Source organism: Centrocercus urophasianus, unplaced genomic scaffold (genome assembly GCF_019232065.1).
Source record: "Centrocercus urophasianus isolate 14NV4802_14NV808 unplaced genomic scaffold, USGS_Curo_1.0 seq_1138, whole genome shotgun sequence".
NCBI classification, from domain to species: domain Eukaryota; kingdom Metazoa; phylum Chordata; class Aves; order Galliformes; family Phasianidae; genus Centrocercus; species Centrocercus urophasianus.
The window spans coordinates 1-23,663 of record NW_024884296.1 but is presented as its reverse complement, the minus strand read 5'-3'; the positions used below and the strand labels follow the sequence as shown (position 1 = coordinate 23,663).

General features: G+C 57.4%; 4 protein-coding genes across 5 annotated transcripts in view; 2 read left to right on the top strand and 2 right to left on the bottom strand.

Moving 5' to 3' along the window:
• The window catches only part of IRF5 (interferon regulatory factor 5), a 9,536-nt gene extending 3,579 nt beyond the window's left edge, over positions 1-5,957 (bottom strand). For both annotated transcript variants that reach the window (XM_042809257.1, XM_042809256.1), the window contains exons 1-6: positions 5,908-5,957; positions 4,106-4,367; positions 1,837-2,020; positions 1,585-1,652; positions 1,446-1,476; positions 691-927 (exon numbers count right to left, since the gene is read on the bottom strand). In XM_042809257.1, the coding sequence (XP_042665191.1) occupies positions 691-927; positions 1,446-1,476; positions 1,585-1,652; positions 1,837-2,020; positions 4,106-4,285 (700 nt within the window). In that variant the 5' untranslated portion in view covers positions 4,286-4,367; positions 5,908-5,957. The remainder of the gene's footprint in view (positions 1-690; positions 928-1,445; positions 1,477-1,584; positions 1,653-1,836; positions 2,021-4,105; positions 4,368-5,907) is intronic.
• Positions 5,958-8,665: 2,708 nt separating this feature from the next.
• LOC122155424 (protein SCO2 homolog, mitochondrial) lies at positions 8,666-9,525 on the top strand. The gene has a single exon (XM_042809260.1). The coding sequence runs from the start codon at positions 8,666-8,668 to the stop codon at positions 9,410-9,412; it is 747 nt and encodes a 248-aa protein (XP_042665194.1). The 3' UTR covers positions 9,413-9,525.
• Positions 9,526-9,534: 9 nt separating this feature from the next.
• On the bottom strand, positions 9,535-18,981 carry NCAPH2 (non-SMC condensin II complex subunit H2). Its single transcript, XM_042809259.1, has 21 exons — positions 18,894-18,981; positions 17,863-18,069; positions 17,079-17,180; positions 16,580-16,635; positions 14,940-15,015; positions 14,026-14,097; positions 13,835-13,914; positions 13,338-13,492; positions 12,904-12,996; positions 12,571-12,680; positions 12,417-12,488; positions 11,923-11,989; positions 11,705-11,812; positions 11,556-11,609; positions 10,912-10,982; positions 10,734-10,836; positions 10,591-10,656; positions 10,350-10,402; positions 10,137-10,238; positions 9,911-10,060; positions 9,535-9,775 (listed from the first exon to the last, which is right to left on the bottom strand). The coding sequence occupies exons 2-21, from the start codon at positions 17,968-17,970 to the stop codon at positions 9,638-9,640; spliced, it is 1,836 nt and encodes a 611-aa protein (XP_042665193.1). The 5' UTR covers positions 17,971-18,069; positions 18,894-18,981; the 3' UTR covers positions 9,535-9,637.
• Positions 18,982-19,095: 114 nt separating this feature from the next.
• LMF2 (lipase maturation factor 2) lies at positions 19,096-23,639 on the top strand (the record flags this gene model as incomplete). Its single annotated transcript, XM_042809255.1, has 10 exons — positions 19,096-19,207; positions 19,821-20,074; positions 21,365-21,393; positions 21,543-21,739; positions 21,859-22,037; positions 22,122-22,260; positions 22,434-22,568; positions 22,661-22,766; positions 23,087-23,183; positions 23,425-23,639. Coding segments are annotated over exons 1-10 (1,448 nt in total), but the record flags the coding sequence as incomplete, so codon positions are not given.
• Between the last annotated feature and the right edge of the window lie 24 nt (positions 23,640-23,663).

The window sequence follows — 23,663 nt, the reverse complement described above, 5'->3', positions numbered from 1 at the left end:
TATCCCCAAAATGCTATGGCCACTGACCCCATATCCCCCCAACCCCACAGTCAACCATCCCACATTCCCCCAACTCCATGTCTGCCCACCTTACAACCATCCAGCCCACCAACTCCCATTGTCATCCCCCCGTGCCCAGTGACCCTATATCCCCCCTGACTCCATAGCAGCCACCTGACCCCATGCCCACTCACCCCACAGCCATCCAGCCCCACAGCAATCATCCCATATGACACCAGCCCCACAGTAAACCACCCCACAGCCTCCCACCCCCATGGTCAATGACTCTATATCCTCCCTGACCCCACAGCCACCCAACCCCATGCCCACCCACCCTACTGTCATCTCCTCAGCCCCGTGGCCAGTGACCCCATATTCCCCCAACCCCATACCCACCCATCCCATCACATTCAGTTACCTCTGCCCATCCACCCCATGGCCACCCCATCCTCACCCCCACCCACCCCATTGCCACCCCATTCCCAAATTCAACCACCCCAGAGCTACATCGAACCCATAGCCAAATCCAACCACCCCACGGCCAGCCCACAGCCACATCCACCCACCCCATACTCAAGTCCACCTGTCCCATGGCCACCCCATACCTATATGTCCAGCCACCCCATATCCATAGCCACTCCATACCCACATTAACCCACCCCACACCCTGTACCCCAACCTGGTGCTTACGGGGTAGCAGGTGAGGGCTGGCCAGCAGATTGGGGACGCCATGTTCCAGGAGTGCTGGGGGTCCCGGGGGGGGCAGCTGTGGGGGCAGCTGTTGGGTCAGCTGTGGGTTCAGCTCAGGGGGCAGCTGTGAGGTCAGCTCAGGGGGTGGCTCAGGGGGCATGAAGGGCACTGTGGGGTCGGCGTTGCTGAACGGGGGGTGCTCCTCGTGCCAGGGGGGCACTGGGTCCATCCCACAGTCTAGGGAACAGTGGGGTGAAAGGGTGGCCAGAGGAGCCCCCACGTCACTGCTCCCCGTAGGACACTGCTGCCCCATAGACAGACACCTCACAGGGTGCCTGCCCCGCATCAACCCCTCCCCTCTCTCCACTGATCCTCTGTGGGGAGCCCCCACCCCACTGATTGCCACTACGGGGTGCCCCAACTCCACTGCCCCCCATGGGGAATCCACACACTGTCGACTCCCTGTGGGGTTTTCCTCCCACGAGATGCTCCACATCACCCTTCCCCCACTCCATTGATCATCTATGGGGAGCCCCCACCCCACAAACTGTCCCCCACGGGATACCTCCCCCCTGACTTTCCCCCCTGGGGTAACCCAATCCCATTGTCTCCAATGGGATATTCCCACCACATTGCCCCCCATGAAGCATCCCCACCCCACTGACCTCCATAGGGTGTCCCCACCCCACTGTTCCCCCATAGGCTGCCCCCCCACTCCATTATTCCCCTATAGGACACCCCATATCCCTGCTGACCATCGATGCTCAGAGACATCAGCTTCTGCAGCTGCAGGGAGAGAGCAGGCAGTTATGGAATGAGACACCCCCGAATGTGGGGCAGGGGACCCCCAAGTGTGGAGTGGGGGACCCCCATCTGTGTGGCAAGGGCCAGTACCTCACTGACATCTTCTTCCTCCTCCTCTTCCTCCCCACCGCAGCTGAAGTCATCCCCGGTCACCGTGTCTGGGAGGAAAGAAATGGGTCCCATGGGGTACTGAGACCCTACAACACCCATAGCGACTTGCGGGATGCCAGGTCCTCACAGGGTGATGGGACACTGCAGGGTGCTCAGCTTCACATACCCCATGCCACTTATGGGACCGCACAGACCCCCATGTCTCCACCTGAGCCCTCCCCAGCCCCATACCTGCTCCGTCGGCCCCACAGACCTCGTACACCTTATAGGGCCGGGGGGGCACAGCGCGGGTGCCATCGTAGCGCAGGCAGAACTCGCGGCTCTTGTTGAGGGCACAACGCAGCGTCGCCTTCCACTTGGCAGGATCCGGCTCATCCCGCCCCGCAAGGAACTTCCCTGTCTCTGCTGCCCATGCCTGTGGGGTCAGTGGCGTCAGGGAGACTGGGGTAGGGTCATTGGGGTCATCAGAGTGGGGTCAGTGGAGTCAGTGGGTTGGGATTATTGGCATTGCATCATTGGGTTGTGGTTAACGGGGGTGGGGTCATCGTGGTTGGATTGGGGTAATCGGGTTGGGGTTATCGGAATGGGGTCATTGGGTTGTTGTTACTGGAGTGGGGTTATTGGGGGTGGGGTCATTGGACTGGGGTCATCGTGAATGGTGCATTTGAGGCATCAGAGTTGGGGTCGTTGGGTTGAGGTCAACATGGTTGGGGTCAACATGGTTGGGGTTATTGGGGTTAAGGTCATCAAAATTGGCTTGGAGTCATTGGTGTCAGGGTCATTGAGGTGGGGGTCAGTGGGTTACTGGGTTGGGGTTACTGGTGTTGAGTCATTGGTGTGGGATTAGTGCGGTTGGGGTCATCATAGGTAGATTTGGGTCATCAGGTTGGGGACATTGGGCTGGGGTCATGATGGTTGGCTTGGGGTCATTGAAATGAGATCAGTGGGACTGGGGTCATTGGGGTGGGTTTATTGGGGTCATCGGGTTTGAGGTCATGGAGGTGGGGTTAGTTGGGATTATCAGTGTTGGGGTCATCAGGTTGGGGTCACTGGGTTGGGATCATCAGGCTGGGGTCACTGGGTTGGGATCATGATGGCTGTGTTGGGGTCATGGGTTGGTGCTCCTGGGGTCATCAAGGTTTGGGTTCATTGGGGTTGTGGTCATCAAATTGGGTTGGGGTCAGTGGGTTTGGGGCATTAGGTTTGGGGTTTGGGCCACTAGAGTTGATTTAGGGCCAATAGGGTTGGAGTTTGGGCCACTAGGTTTGGGATTAGGGCCACTAGGGTTGGAGTTTGGTTACTAGTGTTGGATTAGGGACATTATCTTTGGGGTTTGGGTCATTAGGGTTGGGGTTTGGGCCATTAGGGTTGGATTAGGGTCACTAGAGTTGGGGTTGGGACATTAGGGTTGGGTTAGTGTCATTAGGGTTAGAGTTTGTGTCATCAATTTTAGGATTATGGTCATTAGGGTTGGGGTTAGGACCAGCAAGGTTGTGTGGGGTCATTAGGACTGGGATTTGGGCCACTAGGTTTGGCTTCATGTCAATAGGGTCAGGGTTTGGACCACTAGGGTTGGGTAAAGGCCAGCAGGGTTGGGGTTTGGGCCACCAGGGTTGTGTCAGCGTCATTAGGATTGGGATTTGGTCTGCTAGGGTTGGGATTTGGGCTGCTGGGTTGGGGTTAAGGCCATTAGGGTTGGAGTTAGGGCCGCTAGGGTTGGCTTAGGATCACTAGGGTTGTGGTTTGGGCCACCAGAGTTGTGTCTGGGTCATTAGGATTGGGGTTTGGTCCACTAGGCTTGGGGTTACGGCTGCTAGAGTTGTCTTAGGGTCATTAGGGTTGGGGTTTGGGAAACTAGGGTTGAGTAACAGCCAGCAGGGTTGGGGTTTGGGCCACCATAGATGAGGTGTGGGCCACCAGTGTTGTGCCAGAGTTATTAGGATTGGGATTTGGGCCGCTAGGGTTGGGATTTGGGCTGCTAGGGTGGGGATTTGGGCCATTAGGGTTGGGATTTTTGCCATTAGGGTTGGAGTTAGGGCCACTAGGATTGGCTTAGGGTCACTAGGGTTAGTTTGGGCCACCAGACTTGTGTCTGGGTCATTAGGATTGGGGTTTGGTCCACTAGGCTTGGGGTTAGGGCCATTAGGGTTGGAGTTAGGGCTGCTAGGGTTGGCTTAGGGACATTAGGGTTGGGGTTTGGGAAACTAGGGTTGAGTAACAGCCAGCAGGGTTGGGTTTGGGCCACCATAGATGAGGTGTGGGCCACCAGTGTTGTGTCAGGGTCATTAGGATTGGGATTTGGGCCGCTAGGGTTGGGATTTGGGCCATTAGGGTTGGAGTTAGGGCCACTAGGATTGGCTTAGGGTCACTAGGGTTGGGGTTTGGGCCACCAGAGTTGTGTCAGGGTCATTAGGACTGGGATTTGGGCCACTAGGGTTGGGGTTAGAGCCACCAGAGCTCAGGTTCCGGTCGTTCCAGCCGTTGGGTCATCCAGGATCACCTTGAAGACGGTGTCATCATCGCCGCCGTGTGCCGGGAAGTGCCGCGTGGCGTGGTGCCATGGGATCACAAAGAGCCGGCGCCGCACGTCCAACCAGTGCAGCCCTGGGAAACGGCCGCTGTCCACCTGGGCCACCAACCATGGGCGCAGGCGCACGCGGCGAGGCACTGGGGATGCCATCGAGGACAGGAGGGACACCAGCAGAGGTCGTGCGGTGATGAGGAGGTGACACGGCGCAGGACGTGGTGAGGCACGTGGGGAACTGTGTGATGCAGTCGTGGAGATGCCGTGGTTAACGATGGGTATTTGTGGTCATCCAATAGGTGTTGTCACCTCTGGTCACCCATCATTCATGGTCATCTGTCACTTGTGGTCGCCTCTGGTCACCTCTGGTCACCGATCACCCATGGTTGCTTCTAGTCACCTATCACATCTGGTCAACTTTGGTCACCCAACACTCATGGTCACCTGTCACTTACGGTCACCCATGGTCACCTCTGATCACCTGTGGTCGTCTGTGACCTCTGCTCATCCATGATCACCCATGGTCACCTGTCACTTAAGTCACCCATGGTCACCTCTAGTCACCCACAGCCGTCTGTCACCCATGATCACCACTGGTCACTCATTGGTCAATTTTGGTCACCCATCACTCATGGTCGCCTATCAACCATGGTCACGTGTCACCCACAGCCACCAACAGTCACCCGTGGTCATTCATTGTCACCTATGACAACCTCTGGTCACTCATGGTTACCCTACACCCATGGTCACGTTTGGTCACCTATGACCACCCAACATCCATGGTCATCTGTCACCCATGGTCACCTAACCCCCTTGTCATCTGCCATTTATGGTCACACAGCCACCCAGCTGGTGATCACCAGTCACCCATGGCCACCAATGGTCACCCATGGTCATCTGTCACCACGGTCACCTCTGGTCACCTATTGCCCATGGTCACCTGCTACTTAGGGTCTCCCATGATCACCTCTGGTCAACCCCGGTCACTCAGCATCCAAGGTCACTTGTCACTTTTGGTCACCCACGGTCACCTCTGGTCACCCCTAGTCACTCAATACCCATGGTTGCCTGTCACCCATTGTCACCCATGGTCACCTCTGGTCACCCTCCATGTGTGCTCTTTAGGGTGACCTGTCCCACCCCACTCAGCCACTTCCGCTCACCCCACAAACCCCACCACCCCAAAAGTGTCACGTGGGTCACACAGTGACATCAGCCATCCCTGGGGACACAGGGTGGGGACAATGACAAAAACGGGGACCGAAAGAGGAACTGGTCCCTGTGCCCCATGGAAAGGAGAAGTGACACCGCAGGGTAGGGTGGGGGGCTGGAGGGGGATGGGAGACATGAGGCCACCGTGCAGCCTCCATGAAGACCCCATAAAGCCACCGAGATGCCATCTGGAAGCACCCACAATCCCACTGTGAAGCCCTCCAAGATGCCAGCATGATGCCACCACGATGTCACCATGGAGTCCCCCAGGATGCCACCGCAATCCCACCATAAATTACCCACAAAGACTCCCAGAAGCCACCATGAAGCCCCCCCAGATGCCACCACGAAGCCACCATGACCCAACCATGAAGCCTCCCTCAAGAACCCACTATGAAGATGCAACAAAGCCACCATGAAGCCCCCATAGATGCCACCACGAAGCCCCCCCAGATGCCACCACGAAGCCCACCATGAAGCCCTCCTCCAGAAACCCACCATGAAGACCCCATAACCCCTTTGCAGCCCCACAAGAACCCCTCATGGACCCCTCCCTCCACTCTCACCCCTCTCCAGCACCCTTCGCTGCTCCCCTCCAAACACGCTTCCTCCCACATTAGCATCTCATTTGCATACAGCGCGCCACGCCCCCGTTCCGTGACGCGAGGGGTTGGGAGGAGCCTTGCCGCTTTAAGGCGGGCCACACCAACGTGGCCACTTTAAGAAACGCCCCTCCCGCCCCCTGCCTGCAGCGATTGGCTGCGCTCTCCTCACTCCCGCTCGCTATTGGTTGAGAGCAGGACTAGGGCGGGTTCTTCCGCTTCCGGTCGCTTGGCATTGATTGATTAGTGCTTAATATCACTTTTATTATTATTATCATCAGTAATATTATTATTTTTTCATCCTTTTCTATTCACTATTACTGATCTTGTTATTTTTATTGTCTTCGTGGCTATTATTAATATTAATATTAATATTAATATTAATAATATTAATATTAATATATATTAATATTAATATATAATTATTATAAGTAATAATAATAACAATAGTTATATAATAGTTTATCATTTTGCATTAATACAGCATCTTCAGAGAATATAATAATATAAAACAACACAATAATATTATTTAATATTATCATTAAGATTACTAATGGGATTAATTTTATTAATAACAACATTATGGTTATTGCCTCAAATCCCCCATAATTCCCATTGTTACCACTACGTTGATTATTAACATTATTATTACTATTATTATTATTGCCCAACTTCGCCCACTTCAACACTATTTTTTATTCTTATCCCATTATTATAAACATTAACATTAATTAATATTGTCACCATTATTAGTGCCCCAGCTCCCCATTTTCACCATTTCCATGTTTCCGATGCTGATTAATGCCCCAATATTATTAGCAGCAATATTTTCCCGATTTCTGCCCAAATTTATCACATTCCATACTCTTATTAATGCATTACTGATTATTTTTATTATTAAGTGCCCCAACCCCTTCATTACCACCACTTTGGCCACTCTATTTCCTATCGCCGATGATTGCCCCATTATTAATGTTATTATTAGTGCCCCAATTCCTCGTACCACTACGTGCCATTGGCAACACAATTATGACTGATAACGTTTAATATCTTTGTTATTAAGTGCCCCAAATCCCCCATTATTTCCCCTTTTTTTAGGGTCCTTTTTGGGGTCCCTCATTTTGGGGGGTCTCCGTTTGGTGTCCTCCTATTAGGGTTCTTAACTTGGGGGTCCCCTTTCTTAGGGGTTCCATTTAGATTTCCCCTTTTGGGGTTCCCCTTTTTGGGTCCCCTTTTTTGGGGTTTCCATTTTGGGAGTCTCCTTTTTTATGGGTTCAATTTGGTCCCATTCTGGGTTCTCCATCTGGGGTCTCCATTTTGGGTGGCCCCCTTTTTTAGGGGCCCCATTTGGGGGTTCCCTTTTGGGGTTCTCATTATGGGGTTCACTTTTTTAGGGGTTCCATTTAGGGTTTCCCTTTTCGAGTTCCCCCTTTTGGGTTCTCCCTATTGGGGTTTGCGTTTTTTGGGGTCCCCCTTTTGGGATTCCCATTTTGCAGTTCCAATTTTGGGGTCTCCCTATTGAGGTCTCCGTTTGGAGCCCTCTTATTGGGGTTCCAATGTTTGGGTTCCCCTTTTTTAGGGGTCCCATTTGAGATTTCCCTTTTGGGTTCTCTATTTGGAGTCCCCCTATTGAGTTTCTCATTTTGGGGGTCCATTTTTTTAGGGATTCCGTTTGTGGTCTCCCTCTTGGGATTCCCATTTTGGGGTTTTATTTGGGGTCTTCATACCTCTTGGGGTATGTATTTTTGGGGTCCCCTTTTTTAGGGTTCCTACTCGAGGTTCTCTATTTGAGGACCCCCCCTATTGAGTTTTCATTTTGGAGGTCCTCTTCTTTAGGGATTCCTTTTGGGGTTCTCATTATGGGGATCCCCTTTTTTAGAGGTTCCATTTAGGATTTCCCTTTTGGGGTTCCCATTTTGGGGTTTTATTTGGGGTCTTCATGCCTCTTGGAGTATGCATTTTTAGGGTTCCTTTTTTTAGGGGTCCCCCTGTTCAGTTTCTCATTTTTGGGGTCCCCTTTTTTAAGGATTTCATTCGGCATCCCCCTTTTGAGGTTCTCATTTTGAGGTCCCCCTTTTTGGGGTTCTCATTTGGGTAAGCGCAGCCCATCAGCGCCGTGGCTGCACCACCTGGGTGGGGCGCTGTGCATCCGCAGCTAGTACAAGGCCGTGGTGTCCCCTCTATCCCACCGCACTCTATGGTTCGCGCTCCCTCCCATCCCTCTCCGCTCTATGGTTGCGCGCCAGGCAGAGCAGCCCGCACTATCCCGCGGCGCTATGGCGCCTCCTGGCGGAAAGCGGTTAACTGCACAAGACTCCGCCTCATCACCGCGCATGCCGCGAGTCGCATGGTCCCGCCCCTTCCGGTGAGTCACTTCCGGGTGTGGGCGCTGCGGCGCCGGCCAGGTGGGATGGGGCGAGGGGGCAGAGGGCTGCGGGGAGGGGGGTGGGGGAATGGGAGGGGAAGGGAGGCGGTGAAAGGGCATCAGGAGGGTTTGGGGGTTGGGGAGTTGTTGCAGTGTAGAACAGAGTCAGAAAGCAACGGAGGGCGTAGAGATGGGGCTCAATCAATGGGCAGCGGGGTCAGAGGGCACAGAGGGAGGGCAGGAAGCCAGGAGACCGGGGGGGGTCTATGGGGTGAGAGGGCAGCGGGGTGGGGGACGCGGCTGCCGCCGTAAAGGCTCTCACGGCCGCCCCTTCCTCCGCAGCCCCCCGCCACGGCCATGGCTCTGCTGCCCGCCCGCTGCCTGCGCCGTCTCCCCCTCCGCCCCCCGCAGCTCCCAGCCCCATCCCGCGGGCTGAGCGGAGCTCGGGGGGGTCCGACCCGGTCACTGCCCCTGGGCCGCCGCTTGGCCGTAGTGGCGGCGGTGGGGAGCGCGGCTGGGGGAACGTGGCTGTATTTGCGGGCCCGCAAAGAACGGGAGCGACGGGAGAGACGGCAGCGGGAACTGCGAGCTTTGGCGCTGGGGCAAGGCAACTTCCAGCTGGTGGATCACCGCGGGCAGCCCCGCTGCAAAGCCGACTTCCGCGGCCAGTGGGTGCTGCTTTACTTCGGCTTCACGCATTGCCCCGACGTCTGTCCGGATGAGCTGGAGAAACTGAGCCGGGTGGTGGAGCTGTTGGACCGCGACGCGGCTCTGCCCCGGGTGCAGCCGCTCTTCATCACTGTGGACCCCGAGCGAGACGATGTGGCCGCGGTGCGACGTTACGTGCGGGATTTCCACCCGCGGCTGCTGGGGCTGACGGGGAGCCCTGAGCAGGTGAGGGCGGTGAGCAGCGCCTATCGTGTCTACGCCAGCGCCGGGCCTAAGGATGAGGATGGTGATTACATTGTGGACCACACCATCGTCATTTACCTGCTGGGCCCCGATGGGCTCTTCCTGGATTACTACAACCGCAGCAAGACGGCTGACAAGATCGCTGAGAGCGTGCGGCGACACATGGAGAGCTACGAGCCGCTCCTTGACTGAGGATTGCAGCCATGCCAGGACAGGGGAAGCCCCCAGAGGGACTCTTCTTGCTTCCATAAACCCTGCAGGGATGCTTTGTTCACGTCCCCAAAAACAAGGCTGACTTTACCAAAGTTGGGAGGTTTATTGCTGGGAGCAAGGGGAGCCCTGGTGCTGGGGGATCGTAGGGGATGGGGGCTGTACAGAATGGATGGGGGGGGGGGAGAAAAACAAGGGGTGAGGGGCTCATTGGCAGGCTGAAGGGGCCACGTAGGTGCGGAAGCGCTCGTGTGCCCGCTCCCGTGTCAGCAGCCGCAGCCGTACTGTGTCCACCGCCTCCTCCAGGCCTGGGTCCTGTGCCACCTCCACGGTGTAGTCATTGGCCTGGGGAGAGGAGCAGGGACCGGGGGGCTGCAGCAGGGACCGGGGGGGCTGCAGCAGGGACCGGGGGGCTGCAGCAGGGACCCCTTTCCCCCTCCTCCTGTCCCCCCCCCCCCAGGAACTCCCTCCCACACTCACCAGCTGCAATGAGGCCAGCATGTAGCGGCACACCTCGAAGGGGGGCAGACCGGCCACCAGGCTGGCAAAGGACTGCCACTCACCCAGGCTGCCAAAGCGAGCTGCCAGCCTGTCCCCATAGCTGTGGATGTCGAAGGCCGTGCGCTCCTCCTGTAAGACAGGAGGGTGAGTCTCTGCCTCCCCCTCCAGCCCCACTGCTGGTCCCCTAACTCCCTCAGCAATGTACCTGCTCCTGCAGTGCCGGCCCCATCTTGTCCTCCCAAAGGCGGATGTGCTGGGAGAGCTCTGTCTCCTGTACATACCTCTGGGAATTGGCAATGAACAGCTCCTGCAGGTGCAAAGGGATGCAGGGAGAATGAGGAAGAGGACAACGTGGGGATGAGGGACGCCTACGGCACCCACGCTGTCCCCCTGCCCTGAGCTCAGGCGCAGCACTTACCACGTTCTTCCTCACCAGCTCCTCATAGCTCAGCGCGTCCGCATCACAGGGAGCTGTGAGAGGGCAGTGTCACCAGGGTGGTGGGGGCAAAACTGTGTGCCTGGTCCTGGGCCACCAGGTGAGGACAGGGATGCATGTTCCCCATGGGTGGGACACAAAGCCAGAACCCAGCGGCTGCTCAGGACGCGCCGCAGTGGCTGAAGGATGGGGTACCCTCCTCACAGCTCCCCCAGGGGCTCACCCATAGCTTTCTCGACTAGATTCTCCACATCCTCCTCCTGGATGTCCTCGTGCTCCACAAAGTCATCTGCAGGAAGAGCAGACCGTGCTCAGGACCTCCCATGGCCCCCACAGCAGCTCAGCCCTTGGGGGCTCCAGCAGTACCAGCTGCTTCCCCATCCTCTTCGTTGCCCCGCTCCTCCTCCAGCACATCCAGCTCTTCCTCCTCCTCTTCCTCATGCTCTGGTGGTAGTGACAAGGGTGGGCCCTGGGGAAAAGCAGCACTGAGCCCCTACCCAGCGTGGTTCCCACCATAACTCCAACCCTTCCTGCAGATGCTCACCATCCTGCTCTGCAGCTTCCTCTGTGCCGCCAGCCGCTCCTTCTGCTGCTTCCAGTACAGCACATCCAGATCTGCACAGACAGCATGGGCACAGATCAACACCCACCTGCAGCCCCTTGAAAGGCTGAGGCTGCCTGGATTCCCCCTCCCCCCCCCCCAGTGTGATTTTGGGGCTGCAGCCCTGCCTTAGCATCCGTCCTTCTCTCTGCATGTCACACCACTGCTGCGCCAACAAGCAGGGAGCTCCCCAGCCTCCCTGAACGTGGAAGAGGTTTTGCAGCAAAAAAAGGGGCAAGGCTCTATGTAAGCAACGTTTAGAGGCTGCTTTTCAAGTGAGGAACGGCTGCAGGACCGGAAGTCACAGATTTCTGTGTTGTGAACATTAAACACAACAAATCCTCACCCGTCTTAAGTTGTCAAACTGCTCATTCCTCCTATGTCCTTTGCTTCAGCCCTCAGCCTCGCCGCAGCAACCTGAGCTTTGCAGCCTGCAGGGTGCCCCTTCTCCAAGGTGTTTCAGCTCTCAGTCACCCCAGTAAGGATTACTGCCCCTTCCCCGTGCAAACCCGACCCCACGAGGGCTTCACAGCACAACTGCTGCACCTGGAGCCCTGCGCATCACTGCAGCCTGCACCCCAACTCACCAGCAAACGTCGGTCCTTTCCTCCTGGTTTTCCTGCAGTCAGCACTGTTGTTATCTGAGAAGAACAGGATTGCAGTTAGAAACCCCTACAGGTGCAACCCAGCGAAGAGAACAGACAGCACCCAGGTGAAGTCCGGCCACAACACTCACAGGTGGCAGAAAACCATTTCAAGAAGTCCTGAAGCTTTCTGGATCCCTTCCTTTTCCTCTTGCTACCAACCACGTCATCCACGCCATGTGGCACCAGGAAGGGCCTCCCTGCGGGGCAGAAGGAGATGATCTGCAGGGAGAATCCCGTTCCACCCTTTGGAGGTGAGCAGCCCCAAGGCAGGGGAGCAGGTGCTCTTCCGCAGCCCCACCTCAAATACCTTTCCTGAAGGGTTTGTCCTCAGAGTCACCAAAGGGGTCAAGGCTTTGCCAGGGATCCAGCATCTCCTGGTGGAAGAAGCGAGTGTGTCTGAGCACTGGCAGAGCACCGTGGGGCACGCTGCAGCTGTGTGGCTCTGCAAACCCTTCTGTGGGTATTGGTGCAGCACTAAGCGCAGTGCAGAGCGCTTCCCACAGCATGCAGGCTTCAAAAGGACAAGAGGTGAAGGCCTTGCGTTGCACCAGGGGAGAATCAGGGTGGGTATCAGGGAGAAAAAAAAGAAATCCTTCTCCAAAGGAGTGGCCAGGCTGCTCAGGGCAGTGGAAGAATCCCCACTTCTGGAGGTGCTCAAGAGACATGAAGATGCAGCACTTGGGGGCATGGTTTAGAGCGCATCGTGACGATGGGTTGACAGTTGGATTTCTCTTTCTTTGAGGTCTTTTCCCAGCTCCACGATTCTAGGATTTGCTTTTCTCTGTGTCTGCCCCCCCTTACCTTGATGTGGGGCTGAAGGTCCTCAGCAGGGGCTCGCTGCCGCAGCACGTAACCCTTCACCTGGGGCACACTCTGGCAGACACAGAAGAAACATCAGGCAGCGAGCCACAGGGCAGCCAGGCTCCAGGGCCTTACTGAGCCCTGCCTGCCCTACCCGCTGTGGCTCAATGCGTTCATTGGCAGCTGGAGTCACTTCCATGTTGTCCTCAGGGTCTGCAGGCAAGTCATCCCCACCATCGTGGTCATCATCTGGTCCTGCAGCACCTGGCAGGGCGAGCAAACGGTCAGCAGCCATGAGATCATCAAGGATCTCCCTTTTCTTGCTCTACCTGACGAGGATTTTCCCTGAGGAATGGGCTTTACTTCGCAAACCATGGCAAACAAACAGGTCAGGGGACAGAGCAGGAGCACCCCACGCTGCCTGAAGGCAGGACAGCCCAGCCCAGCAGGATGGAGGGGCAGAGCCCACCGATCCTGCACGTCTCACCTCCATCATCTGAGAAGTTCAGTGCCTGGACAGGCATCGCTCCGCTGCTCACACGTAGGGATTCCCTCCCACCGACCACAGAGGACGGCGCTCCTGTCAAGGGACAGAAGTGTGGTCACTGCGCTCTGCCCACAGGGCTTCAGATGCCAGCACAGAGCAGCTGTGGTGCTGCTCCTTCCTACCGAGGCCGACGGCCTCCCCAGCACAGCCCAGGGCACAAACCCCATTCAAGGGGTCAGCAATCTTTGGCTTAAGGCAGGGAGGCAGAGGAAAGGCAGTGCAGCATCTCCCGTGCCCAAGGAGCTGGGCTGTTCTCATTGCTTTTGCTCACATCCTCTCTCGAGGCAGAAGGGAAGCAGTGCCTCCCTGCTCTGTGCAGCCCACAGCCCCACTCCTCAAGATGAGGAGTCCAGCTCCTCACCCCAGCACTGTACCTACTGCCCCGCCGGCGTTGTTCTCTTCACGGTGCCGATCCTGCAGACACATTGGGGAGAGCCCTGCCAGCTCCAGCATGAAGGCTCCACTGGTGTGAGGGGTGCACGTGTTCATCCTGAAATCCTTCCTGCTGGCCAGGATCTCCCCCTTCCGGCTGCAGACATGGGGGCCGTCAGGTCTCCGTGGTCCCCCAGGACAGAGGGAGCAGATCCAAGGCATCCCCAGGCCAACAGGAATGCAGACTGTCCCCACTTGCCATTCTCTGGCTTCCCTGGCCATGCAAAGCCCTGCCTGCCCACCCCAGAGCAGCTCCTGCCTCACCACTCCCTCTGTCCTGCATCAGGACCCAGCCCCACATCTCAGTGCACTTGGGGTTACTCTTCCTTCCTCCCTGCCTGCCAGGGGAAAAGGAATAACCTTTCTGCCATGGAATGGGGAGAGTCAGACTGTGCTGTGAAGCAAGGTGGGGGCCAGCTGAAGGCTGGGGGACTTTCACCTGAACAGAGGGTTGTTTGTCTTCTCAGCCTCTTCTGGGGGAACCAAAGACATTGGAGTCAAGGGAACAACGTTCACAGCCTGCAAGAGAACAGGAGTCAAAGAGCTCTGCTGGGCAGGCAGCAGGGATTCAGTGAGGAGAGCCTGATATGAGGGAGGAGAGACCAGAAGGACAACAGCAGCTTCCCTTACACTGGGCTGATGGTCCATTTTCAAGTCCACGCTGGCCTGGCTGGTGTTGCTGATGTCATCCAGGGAAAGGAACTGCAGAGAGAGGACCACAGCAGTGACCAACAGGGCTACTTTCATTGTGCCATTGTGTCCCTTGGGGACCTCGTGGCCCTGATGGAGCAGAGAGGACACAGGGCAACCCCGTGGCTGGGAGAACAGCTGTGGCTTTTGAGGTTCTGGGCTGTTCTAGACAGCACTTGTAGGAGGAATCACAGAAACATTGGAAAGGACCTGTGGAGATCCCCTCAGCCATCTCTTCCCCAGGTGCACAGCCCCAGGGCTCTCAGCCTGTCCCTATCAGGAGGTGCTCCAAGACCCCACCACCTCCACAGTGCTCCACTGGGCTCTCATCAGCAGTTTCCAGCCTGCCTGGAACTGGGGGGCCCTGCAGTGGCTGAGCAGAGGGGATGAGCACCCTCCCCTCTGAGCCACCAGGGCACACTGCTGGCTCATGGTCAGGCCGTTGGCTACCAGGACCACAAGGTTCTTCTAAGCAGAGCTCCCTTCCAGCTGTTCAGCCCCAACCTGGGTCCTGATGCTGTGGTTCTTCCTCCCCAGGCATAGTCTTTGGTGAACCTCATCAGGCTCCTCTCTGCCCAACTGTCAGCCCACCCAGGTCAAAGGAAGGCTAAAACTCAGGGTAGAGATCTCTAAATGGAGCAGAGGGAATAAACTTCCCCAGCAGGGCTGCAAGGCAGCAGGTCCTGTCCTGTGGAGGCCAGCACAGAAATTTCACAACAGGAACCTCTCCAAGTGCTCCTGCCTTGCCTGGGTGCAGGAACAGGCAGCTGCAGGGCTGAACACCCTCTGCAGCAGCACAACACACACACAGCACACCTGCAGCAGCAGCAGCACACCCACCACCGCCTCCTCACCTCTTCCTTCTCCATCCCAAAGGTTGCATCGGCATCCTTGCCATCTGGTCCCACGGAGCAGGGCTGCTTTTCCCTCCTGCATCAAGGAGCAAAGACACAGTCAGAGGTCCAGCCAAAGGCAAAGCAGTGGCAGTTTTCCTACAGCTGCACTGCACGCAGCAAGCAAGGAGTTTCCAGCATCACCCTGAAGCAGAAGCACCCCAAGCACCACAGGCAGGAGAGTGAAGAGCACAGCGTGGCTGTCAGCACCATCAGCCAGCCGTGAACGGCATCAGCTCGTGCCCAAGGAGCTGCCATGGGTGCTCCTGGTGCTCCTCTGCTGCTGCCCAGGAAAGAAAACAAAGGGAGCTGTGAGAAAGAAGGGGATGGACTCTTCAGCAGTGTCTGTGTGATAGGACAAGGGAGATTGTTGCCAGCTAAGAGGGATTGGAGCAAGGTTTTGGGCTGGGGGAAGGTTGCTCACACAGCTGGTGCTGCCCCATCCCTGCATGCAGCTCTGAGCACTGATGGAGCTGTGGGGCTCCCTGCTCATGCAGGCAGTGGGACCAGGAGGCCTTTAAAGATCCCATCCAACCCAAACCATTATATGGTTCTTCTCAAAAAACAAAACAAAACACCCATCTCGTTACAGAAAACCTGTTTGCAGGCAGACAGAACTGCCTGTTGTAAGTTGATGCCTCCTTAGTGGGAACCACGGTCTGAGCCAGGCTGGCAGCAGACAAGTTATGAAAGACAGTTGGGAAACAGTGACAGCAAAAGCAGTGCCCTAATCTCAGCAGCAGTGGAGAAATAAATCACAAGTTGCTTTGCCATGTAGGCCAGGCTGTTGCACACTGGATTCTGCAGGATGCTGGGCTCTGCCCTCTCTTTACACAACAGCAGAGTGCTGTAAGAAAACCACAGCACAAAGCCACTGGAAGAGCTCTGGGGGAAGAGCTTGGCCAAGCCCTCCAAGCTGAAATAAGTCCTGCTGGGGCCTTCTGCAGAACTGCAGGGGCTTGGAAGGAAGCTCTGCAGGTCACCCAGTCCAGCTTCCTACCCCTGCAGCAGCAGCACACAGAGCATCCCAGCAGGTTTGGATCTCTGCACAGAAGGAGGCTCCCCCACCTCTCTGGGCAGCTGTGCCAGAGCTCTGCCACCCTCACAGCACACAGCTCTTCCTCACACTCACACACAACTCCCTGGCCTCCAGTCTGTGCCTGCTGCCCCTCGTCCTGGTGCTGGGCACCACCAAACGCAGCCCAGCCCCTTCGTCCTGACCTCCAAGCCTTCAGATACCCACCAGCTCTGCTCAGACCCCCTCAGCCTTCTCTTTTCCATGTGTACGTCTCATCCTCTCCTCATCAGAAAGGTGCTCCAGGCCCCTAATAATTTTTGTGTCCTCTCACCCCATCCCACAGAAACCCAAAGGTTCAGAGAACTTTTTACAGGTCCTGAGACCAACTCTGCAATAGGAAGGTCGGTTGCTGAAGCAAATGACTGCCCTCAGGGAAGAGAATTCAGCAGGGTGCTGCAATGGGGGAGGGGACAAGCAGGCGAGAAGCACACGGCCACTTTCTTTGCAACTACAGTGAAATCATGCAGGCAGATCCTGGCCCCTTCACAGGTGGCCTGTCCAGAGGATGGAGGGCATTACTCACTTCTTGTTGGAGATGGAGTCGAGTGCCTGGTAGACCAGTGAGTACAGGTACTCCACCTGCAAAATAGGAGCCAGACTTGGAGACAGAGAAAGCAACTCCCAGAAAAACCCTTCCAGCTGATGGCCACAACCCTCCTCTTATCCTCAGACAACCAGAGCTCAGTTTGTCCATAACCCACTTTATTCTTTTCCCAGTTCAAGCCATTTGGAGTGCAAGTTTGGGAAAGGAGAGGGTTACTGTTGGTTACTGTTGGTTTGTTTTCTCTTTTTTCCCCCCCATATTCCACCCTCTAGAGGGAAGTTGAGCAGCAAATTCTTGTTTTCCTTCCAAGATTTTCTGGTTTGCCAATGCCAGCACACATAAAGGGGCAGGATTCAGAAATTATACCCATTGGTTTTTATTACAACCAAGCCTTTCAAGCTCCAGGACAGCTCCCCAGGCAGCTCCTGCACAAACCTTGACCTCAGGACTACGATGTGGCAGTGCCCTCAGTGCTCACCTTCTTGCTGTAGATGCAGGCAGAGCCCTGGATTAACAGAGCTGCCTCTATGAAGTTCATGGTTGTTTTGCCACCATCAAAGGAAATACAGATTTGGTCCAGCTGTAAAATACAAAAGAAAAAGGGAAAATGAAGCGTCGATTCCCAGAATTGATTTGAGAGCAGCACAACGAAAGGATAAAATCCAGATCTTAGCAGCACACCTAACGTGGTGTTCAGGGCAACAAAACTGCTAAGTGAATGCAGAGAGGGAAAGCATCCTGTTCACAGCACCCCAGAGCCGTGGGGGCTGGAAGGGACCTGTGCAGCTCCCTCATTTCAGCCCTCACTCAGCTGTTCCCTGCAGCAGCTGCACAACCCAGCAGGTTTGGATCTCTGTACAGAAGGAGACTCCCCCACCTCTCTGGGCTGCTGTGCCAGGGTTCTGCCACTCTCACAGCACAGAGCTCTTCCTCACACTCACACACAACTCCCTGGGCTCCAGTCTGTGCCCGCTGCCCCTTGTCCTGGTGCTGGGCACCACCAAACACAGCCCAGCCTCCTCCTCCTGACCACAGCCCAAGGAGCTTCTCCACAGCCACGCTGCAAGAAGCAACATCCCCAGCACCCCCTAAAAGCAGAGAAGACTCAGAAGGGACAGATGTGAGACTGCTGGATTTCACAACCACACACATCAGCTAAGCAGGCAGCTCTGGGACAGGCAGGAGCTGTGCTGGGGCGTGAGCAGCAACCACAGGCAGCGACAAAAACTCTCTTTGTGCCCATAGCATTACAGAACCCTCACCTCCTCCAGGTACTCCCCAAGCTGTGCAGCCACGTCCACCTCCCAGTTCTTGGTAAGGTCACGGATGGGCTGCAGAAGGTGTGCAAAGCGTGACTCCACATCTTCCATGGCAGCAGCTGCAGGTTGGGTGGTGTTGGGTATCGTCCACTGACCGCTGTGCTCCCCCCACACCGCGGGTCTCTCAGGATGATGCCTGCCAGCAGTTGCCTGTTATAGTGTTACAGAATCATTGAAGTTGGAAAAGACCTCTAAGATCCCCAACCCGCATCACTAAGTCTTAAGAAAGACAGGGAGCTGTTGAAGAGGGTCCAGAGGAGGCCACAAAGATGATCAGAGGGATGCAGCACCTCCCCTACAAAGACAGGCTGAGGGAGCTGGGCTCATTCAGCCTGGAGAAGAGAAGGCTGTGGGGTGACCTCAGTGCAGCCTGCAGGACCTGAAGGGAGCCTATAAAGAGGACTTGGGAGTCAACTCTTGGAAAGGGGAGATAACAGCAGGACAAGGGGAAATGGTTTGGAGTTGAGGGAGGGCAGATTGAAGTTGGATGTCAGGAAAGTTCTTGACAGAAAGAGTGGTGAGGTGCTGGAACAGCTGCCCAGAGAGGCTGTGATGCCCCATCCATCCCTGGAGGTGTTCAAGGCCAGGCTGGATGGGGCCCTGGCAGCCTGGCTTGGTATTAAATGTGGAGGTTGGTGGCCCTGTATGAGGCAGGGGGGTTGGATCTACACGATCCTTGAGGTCCCTTCCCACCCAAACCATCCTGTGATTCTACCCCCAAGTTTAACACCTCCACGTTCCTAAAGGCAAAAAAAGGTTCAAAAAGCAGCAGAAGCCTTCAGCTTCAGGAGAATAAAGGCTTTGAGTCAACACACCCCACCAAAACCAAAGTAACCCTACGCGGGCACCGAGAGCCACAGAAGGGTTTGGGTTGGGAGGGAGCTCCCCAGAACCACAAAGCGGCTCAGACCCTGGGATCGGGGTTCGCTACGACTGCAGCCTCACACTCGCGCAAAGGCCACGCAAACACTCACCCACAGAAATGCGCCGGTTGGAACAGAATAAAGCGCAGCGCTCCTTCAGCCCCGCCCGCTAGCCGGTCCTCTCCGCGCCGCCATTTTGTGTTTCCCGCCCAAACGCGACGTCACGTGACGTCACACGTGACGCGACGCGACGTGGCCCGTGCGTGCGTGCGTGCTGACGTCACGGGAGGCGCGAGCGCGGGGACGTGTCGGTGCCGCCGGGCCCGCCATGGGGGAGCCGCCGCGGCGGCCGCGGGAGCTGTTCCTGGCAGGGTTGGCTGCGGCCTACCTCGCTGCCTTCGTCTCGCTCTACCTTCAGATCCCCGGTAAGCGGCCCGGCGGCTGCCTCCGGGGCGTGAGCCGAGGGATTCTCCTTCCCCGTTATGCGGACCGGGGCGGGGAGCGGGCTCTAAGGGTTCCTTGTGGGGGGGCAGCAGCCGGGGTTCCTCAGAGGGCTGAGGGGGGGAGGTGGGAGGGGATGAGGGGGCTGCTTAAGAGATATGGAGGGGATCCCTGCTTGGGGGGCTGAGGGACTGGGGGTTGAGGGACCTGGCCTTCCCCTTTCTTGAGGGTCTTGGGTCTCAGCTCTCAGAGGTCCCTTCTTAGGAAGGGGTGTCTCAAGGGGGTCCCTTCTGAGGAGGGGGGTCCCTTCTTGAGGTCTGAAGGGGAGACTGTTCTTGGTAGGCATGGTGTCCCCTTCGGGGATGTGCTGAAGGCTGGTGGCAGGGGGACAGCTGAGGTCCCCAGGGGGCTGTGGGCTTGGGATCGGTGTCATGAGAGATTGGGAGTAGCTGATCAATGAGCTGAGGTTCCCTGAAGGGCTTATATAGACAGCAGGGAGCAGAGATGGAGTCTTAGAGCTGTGGGAGGGTCCTGGGCCCTTCAGCTTCATCCCATGGGGAGCTGCTCCCTGAACCGCACCTTCCTTCCATCCCTTAGGGCTGTATGGACGTGATGGGATCCTGCCAGCTCGCCGGGTGCTGCGTCTGAGCGGGAAGGGGCTGTGGGAACAGCTGCGTGATGTCCCCACGCTGCTGTGGCTCGGCCCACACCTGGGGCTGGACACGGAGCAGGGCATGGAGCTGCTGTGCCTGCTGGGAGCCGTCGCCTCGATGGGTGCCTTGCTCTGCGCCCCGCTGCGTGACTGCCTGCTGTTTGCTGTGCTGCGGGTGTTCTACCTCTCACTCTACCAGGTATGGGTGCACGTGAGGGAGGCACAGGGACTGAGCTCTGTGCCCACTGCTTGTGGTTTTGGTTGAAGGAGCTGGCATGAGTCAGAGCAGTTGCAGCACAAGGGGTTTCCTCTTTCATTGTGTGCGCCCTCAGTCACTGCTGCATTGTGGGCAGCATCAACAGAAGGGGGGTTGGGAGACAGTGAAACGGGGTGGGGATTATCCTGCTCTGCTCTGCCCTTGGGAGAGCCAGTCTGACGTACTGCATTCAGGTCAGGGCCCCCAGCACGGAGGCGTGGGGCTGTGGGAGTGGGGCCTGAGGAGGGCATGGGGATGGTTGGGGGCTGCAGCAGCTGTGTGTAGGAAAAGGCTGAGGAAAGGGGGTGTGCAGCCTGGAAAAATATGGCTCTGAGGAGACCTCACTGCGGCCTTAGTGCCTAGAGGGACTGACGCACAGGAGGAGAGTGGCTGTGTATGTGAGCTGAGAGAGACAGAGCAAGAAGGAATGGCTTTAAACTGAAAGAAAAGAGACTGAAGTCAGATGGTGGAGGAAATCCTCCACCCAGAGGCAATGCAGCCATGGCACTGCTGCCCAGAGCTGTGGGTGCCCCATCCCTGGGGTTACCCGGGCTACGGATGGGGCCCTGGACAGCCTGAGATGGGGGGCACCCAGCCTACAGCAGGCAGTTGGAACCAGATGGCCTTTAAGATCCATTCCAACGTAACCTGTTGCGTGATTCCCTCTGAAACCGGGGAATGGGAGAGGAAGCTGCCTGTGTGGGAACTGCTCCTGCTGTGCAGCTGTCTGCATTGTGCTGAGCAGGAGGGGAAGTGGCACAGGGGGCTGCACAGGGCTGGGACTCCCTGCTGTCCGGAGCCGCCTCCTCCCAGCCCCTGCGTGCCAGGCCCTCGTCCTTCCCTTTTAAGGTGATGCTGGAGAGAAATCCATCTTCCTCCTCCCCTCCTTGCTGCTTGCAAGCAGGGCTGTTGAGCCAGGGCTGTTGTGCCGCTGCTCGCCGGCCACGTGGCTGAGCCTGGAGCTCTGGAGCCACTCCTGGGTTGTGGTTCCTGGCAGCGCAGTCTTGCCAGCACATCTGGCCTCGGAGCATCCTCCTCCTTCTTCCTTCCTCCTCCATCCCATGCCCTGGGCAGTGCTGCCTCACCGGCTGGGTTTGGCTCACAGCCATTCTTGGGTTTGGCACAGCACTGGCAAAGCACTCAGGGGGAGGCTCTTTGTGGGCTGGGAGACGGGAAGGGAAACCCCCTGTAGCATGGGGCCTCACTCCCACTGACTGCTGGCTCTCCCTGCAGGTAGGACAGGTCTTCCTCTACTTCCAGTGGTAAGTCAGCCCTCCTGCACCCCTCTTCCCTGCCTGGGGACTCTGTGCCCCTGCCACCTACTCCCTTAGGGGCTCTGTCTCCCTGTTGTCACCTCGGAGACCCAGCCTGTGCTCCCAGAGTGACAGCAGGGGTTGTGACACTCCCCCAGGGACAGCCTCCTGCTGGAAGCAGGCTTCCTGGCCGTGCTCGTGGCCCCTCTGCGCCTGCTCAAGTGGCGTTCCACAGCCTGGCGTCCACACGACAGCGTCACCTTCTGGTTGGTGCGCTGGCTGCTCTTCCGCCTCATGTTTGCCTCTGGCGTGGTGAAGCTGACCAGCCGCTGCCCCACCTGGTGGGGGCTCACAGGTGAGCAGGCAGCACCTTGGTGCAGCTTCCAGCCTCGGGCCGTGCCCTGAAGCAGCCGTGGGGCTCTTTGCAGCTCTCCTTTGTGAACCCAACTCCCCGACCCTCTGCTGTCCTCCCAGCTCTCACCTATCACTACGAGACGCAGTGCATCCCCACGCCAGCTGCCTGGTATGCCCACCAGCTGCCCGTGTGGTTCCAGAAGTTCAGCGTGGTGGCCACCTATGTCATTGAGATCGCCGTCCCTCTGCTCTTCTTCATGCCCATCCGTCGCCTCCGGCTCTTCGCCTTCTACTGCCAGGTGTGTGGGGATGCTGTGTGGCCTTCAGCGGGGTGCCCCTCAGGCTCTGTGGATGCCCCCAACTCCATCTGTGCTCGTGCCCAGGTCCTGCTGCAGATCCTTATCATCCTCACGGGCAACTACAACTTCTTCAACGCTCTCACCATTGTCCTGGCCTTCTCCCTGCTGGATGAGGAGCACGTGGGGCGCTGGATGGGGCGCGGCAAGAGGAAGCATGGCAGCTGTGAGTCCCTGGGCTCGTGCACTGTTTGGGGGCTGCAGTCCCCTCTGCAGTGTTTGGGACGGGGAGGGGATGGGCCACCATCACTGTCTGACCCAGGGTCCAACTGCGTGCCACGGGTTGGTCTTGCCAAGCCCTGTGCTCACCAATGCTGAGCTGCACCCCTCCTCCAGCAGCCTGGCCCCCTACTTTCCTCTCCTTCCTCTCCACCATGCTGGAACTGATCACCTACGCCTCGCTGCTCTACTGGAGCGTCCACTACTTCAGCCTGGAGATCGACTGGGAGAAGAAGCTGCTGGAATCCAAAGTGGGTACGTCACGGCTGCACTGGGGTGGCCGTCCCCACGGCCCTGCTGCCCCCGTGGGCACTGCAGCTGGCCCTGACTGCTGTCCCCCATTGCAGCCTTCACCTACCATGAGTTCACGCAGTGGCTACGAGTGGTGACGCTGCCCCTGGTGGGGCTGGGCTTCCTCTCACTCTCCTGGGAAATCCTCTCTGCTCTGTACCGGTGAGTGGGGTGGGGGCTGTGCTGGGCTTTGGTGAGCAGGCAGTGCAGGATCTGGCTCACACTGTGGGCATGGGGTGAGGGTGGCACAGAGAGGGTTTTGGGTTGGTTTTCTTTTTTTGTAGTGCTTGAGCAGGGCACAACCAGCGTGGCTGGAGCTGCTCCCAGCCCCCATCCTCTCCACAAACCGGAGAGGCAAGGGCTAACCTGGATCTCCATCCCCACAGCGTGACCCCAGCCAGGAGCTGCCCCCCTCCCCAGGCAGATGCAGCCTATGGGGCCACGCAGCTCTGATTCCTCACTGCACCTTCATCCCCTTGCAGGTGTGCCTGCGTCCGTGGCTTCTTCTGGAAGCTGTGGGCCACACTGCAGTGGGCCATCTTCGCCACAGCTACCATGGGGATGTTTGCCATCAGCTTGGTGAGCACATGGGGGGTGTGTGGCCAGGCTGTGGGGCACAACGCTGTGATCTTTGTCCCCTTGGCTGGGGCTGGGGGAGTTTGCTGTTGGGCAGCAATGCTCTGGGGATGGAGCACTCCAGCTCTCCCACGTCATATGTGTTTCTTTGAGGGTGGGAGGCTCAGCCCAGCCCCCCAGCCTCTGTTTCTTCTCCTTTGGGAGGTGGGGGGGTGACGTGGCTACCTTCTCTGCCACTCCCCAGGTGCCCTTCACCTACATTGACTACGAATCCAATGGCAAGCTGTGGCCTGGCATCCACCAAATGTTCAGTGCAGTCGAGCGCTTCCAGGTGGTGAATTCCTACGGGCTCTTCCGCAGGATGACGGGCGTCGGGGGGCGGCCTGAGGTGGTGCTGGAGGGCAGCTATGACAAGCAGAGCTGGACGGTGAGTGCCTACCTCATTGCTGGGGGCATGGGGTGGAACGGAGGGATGGGGGGGGG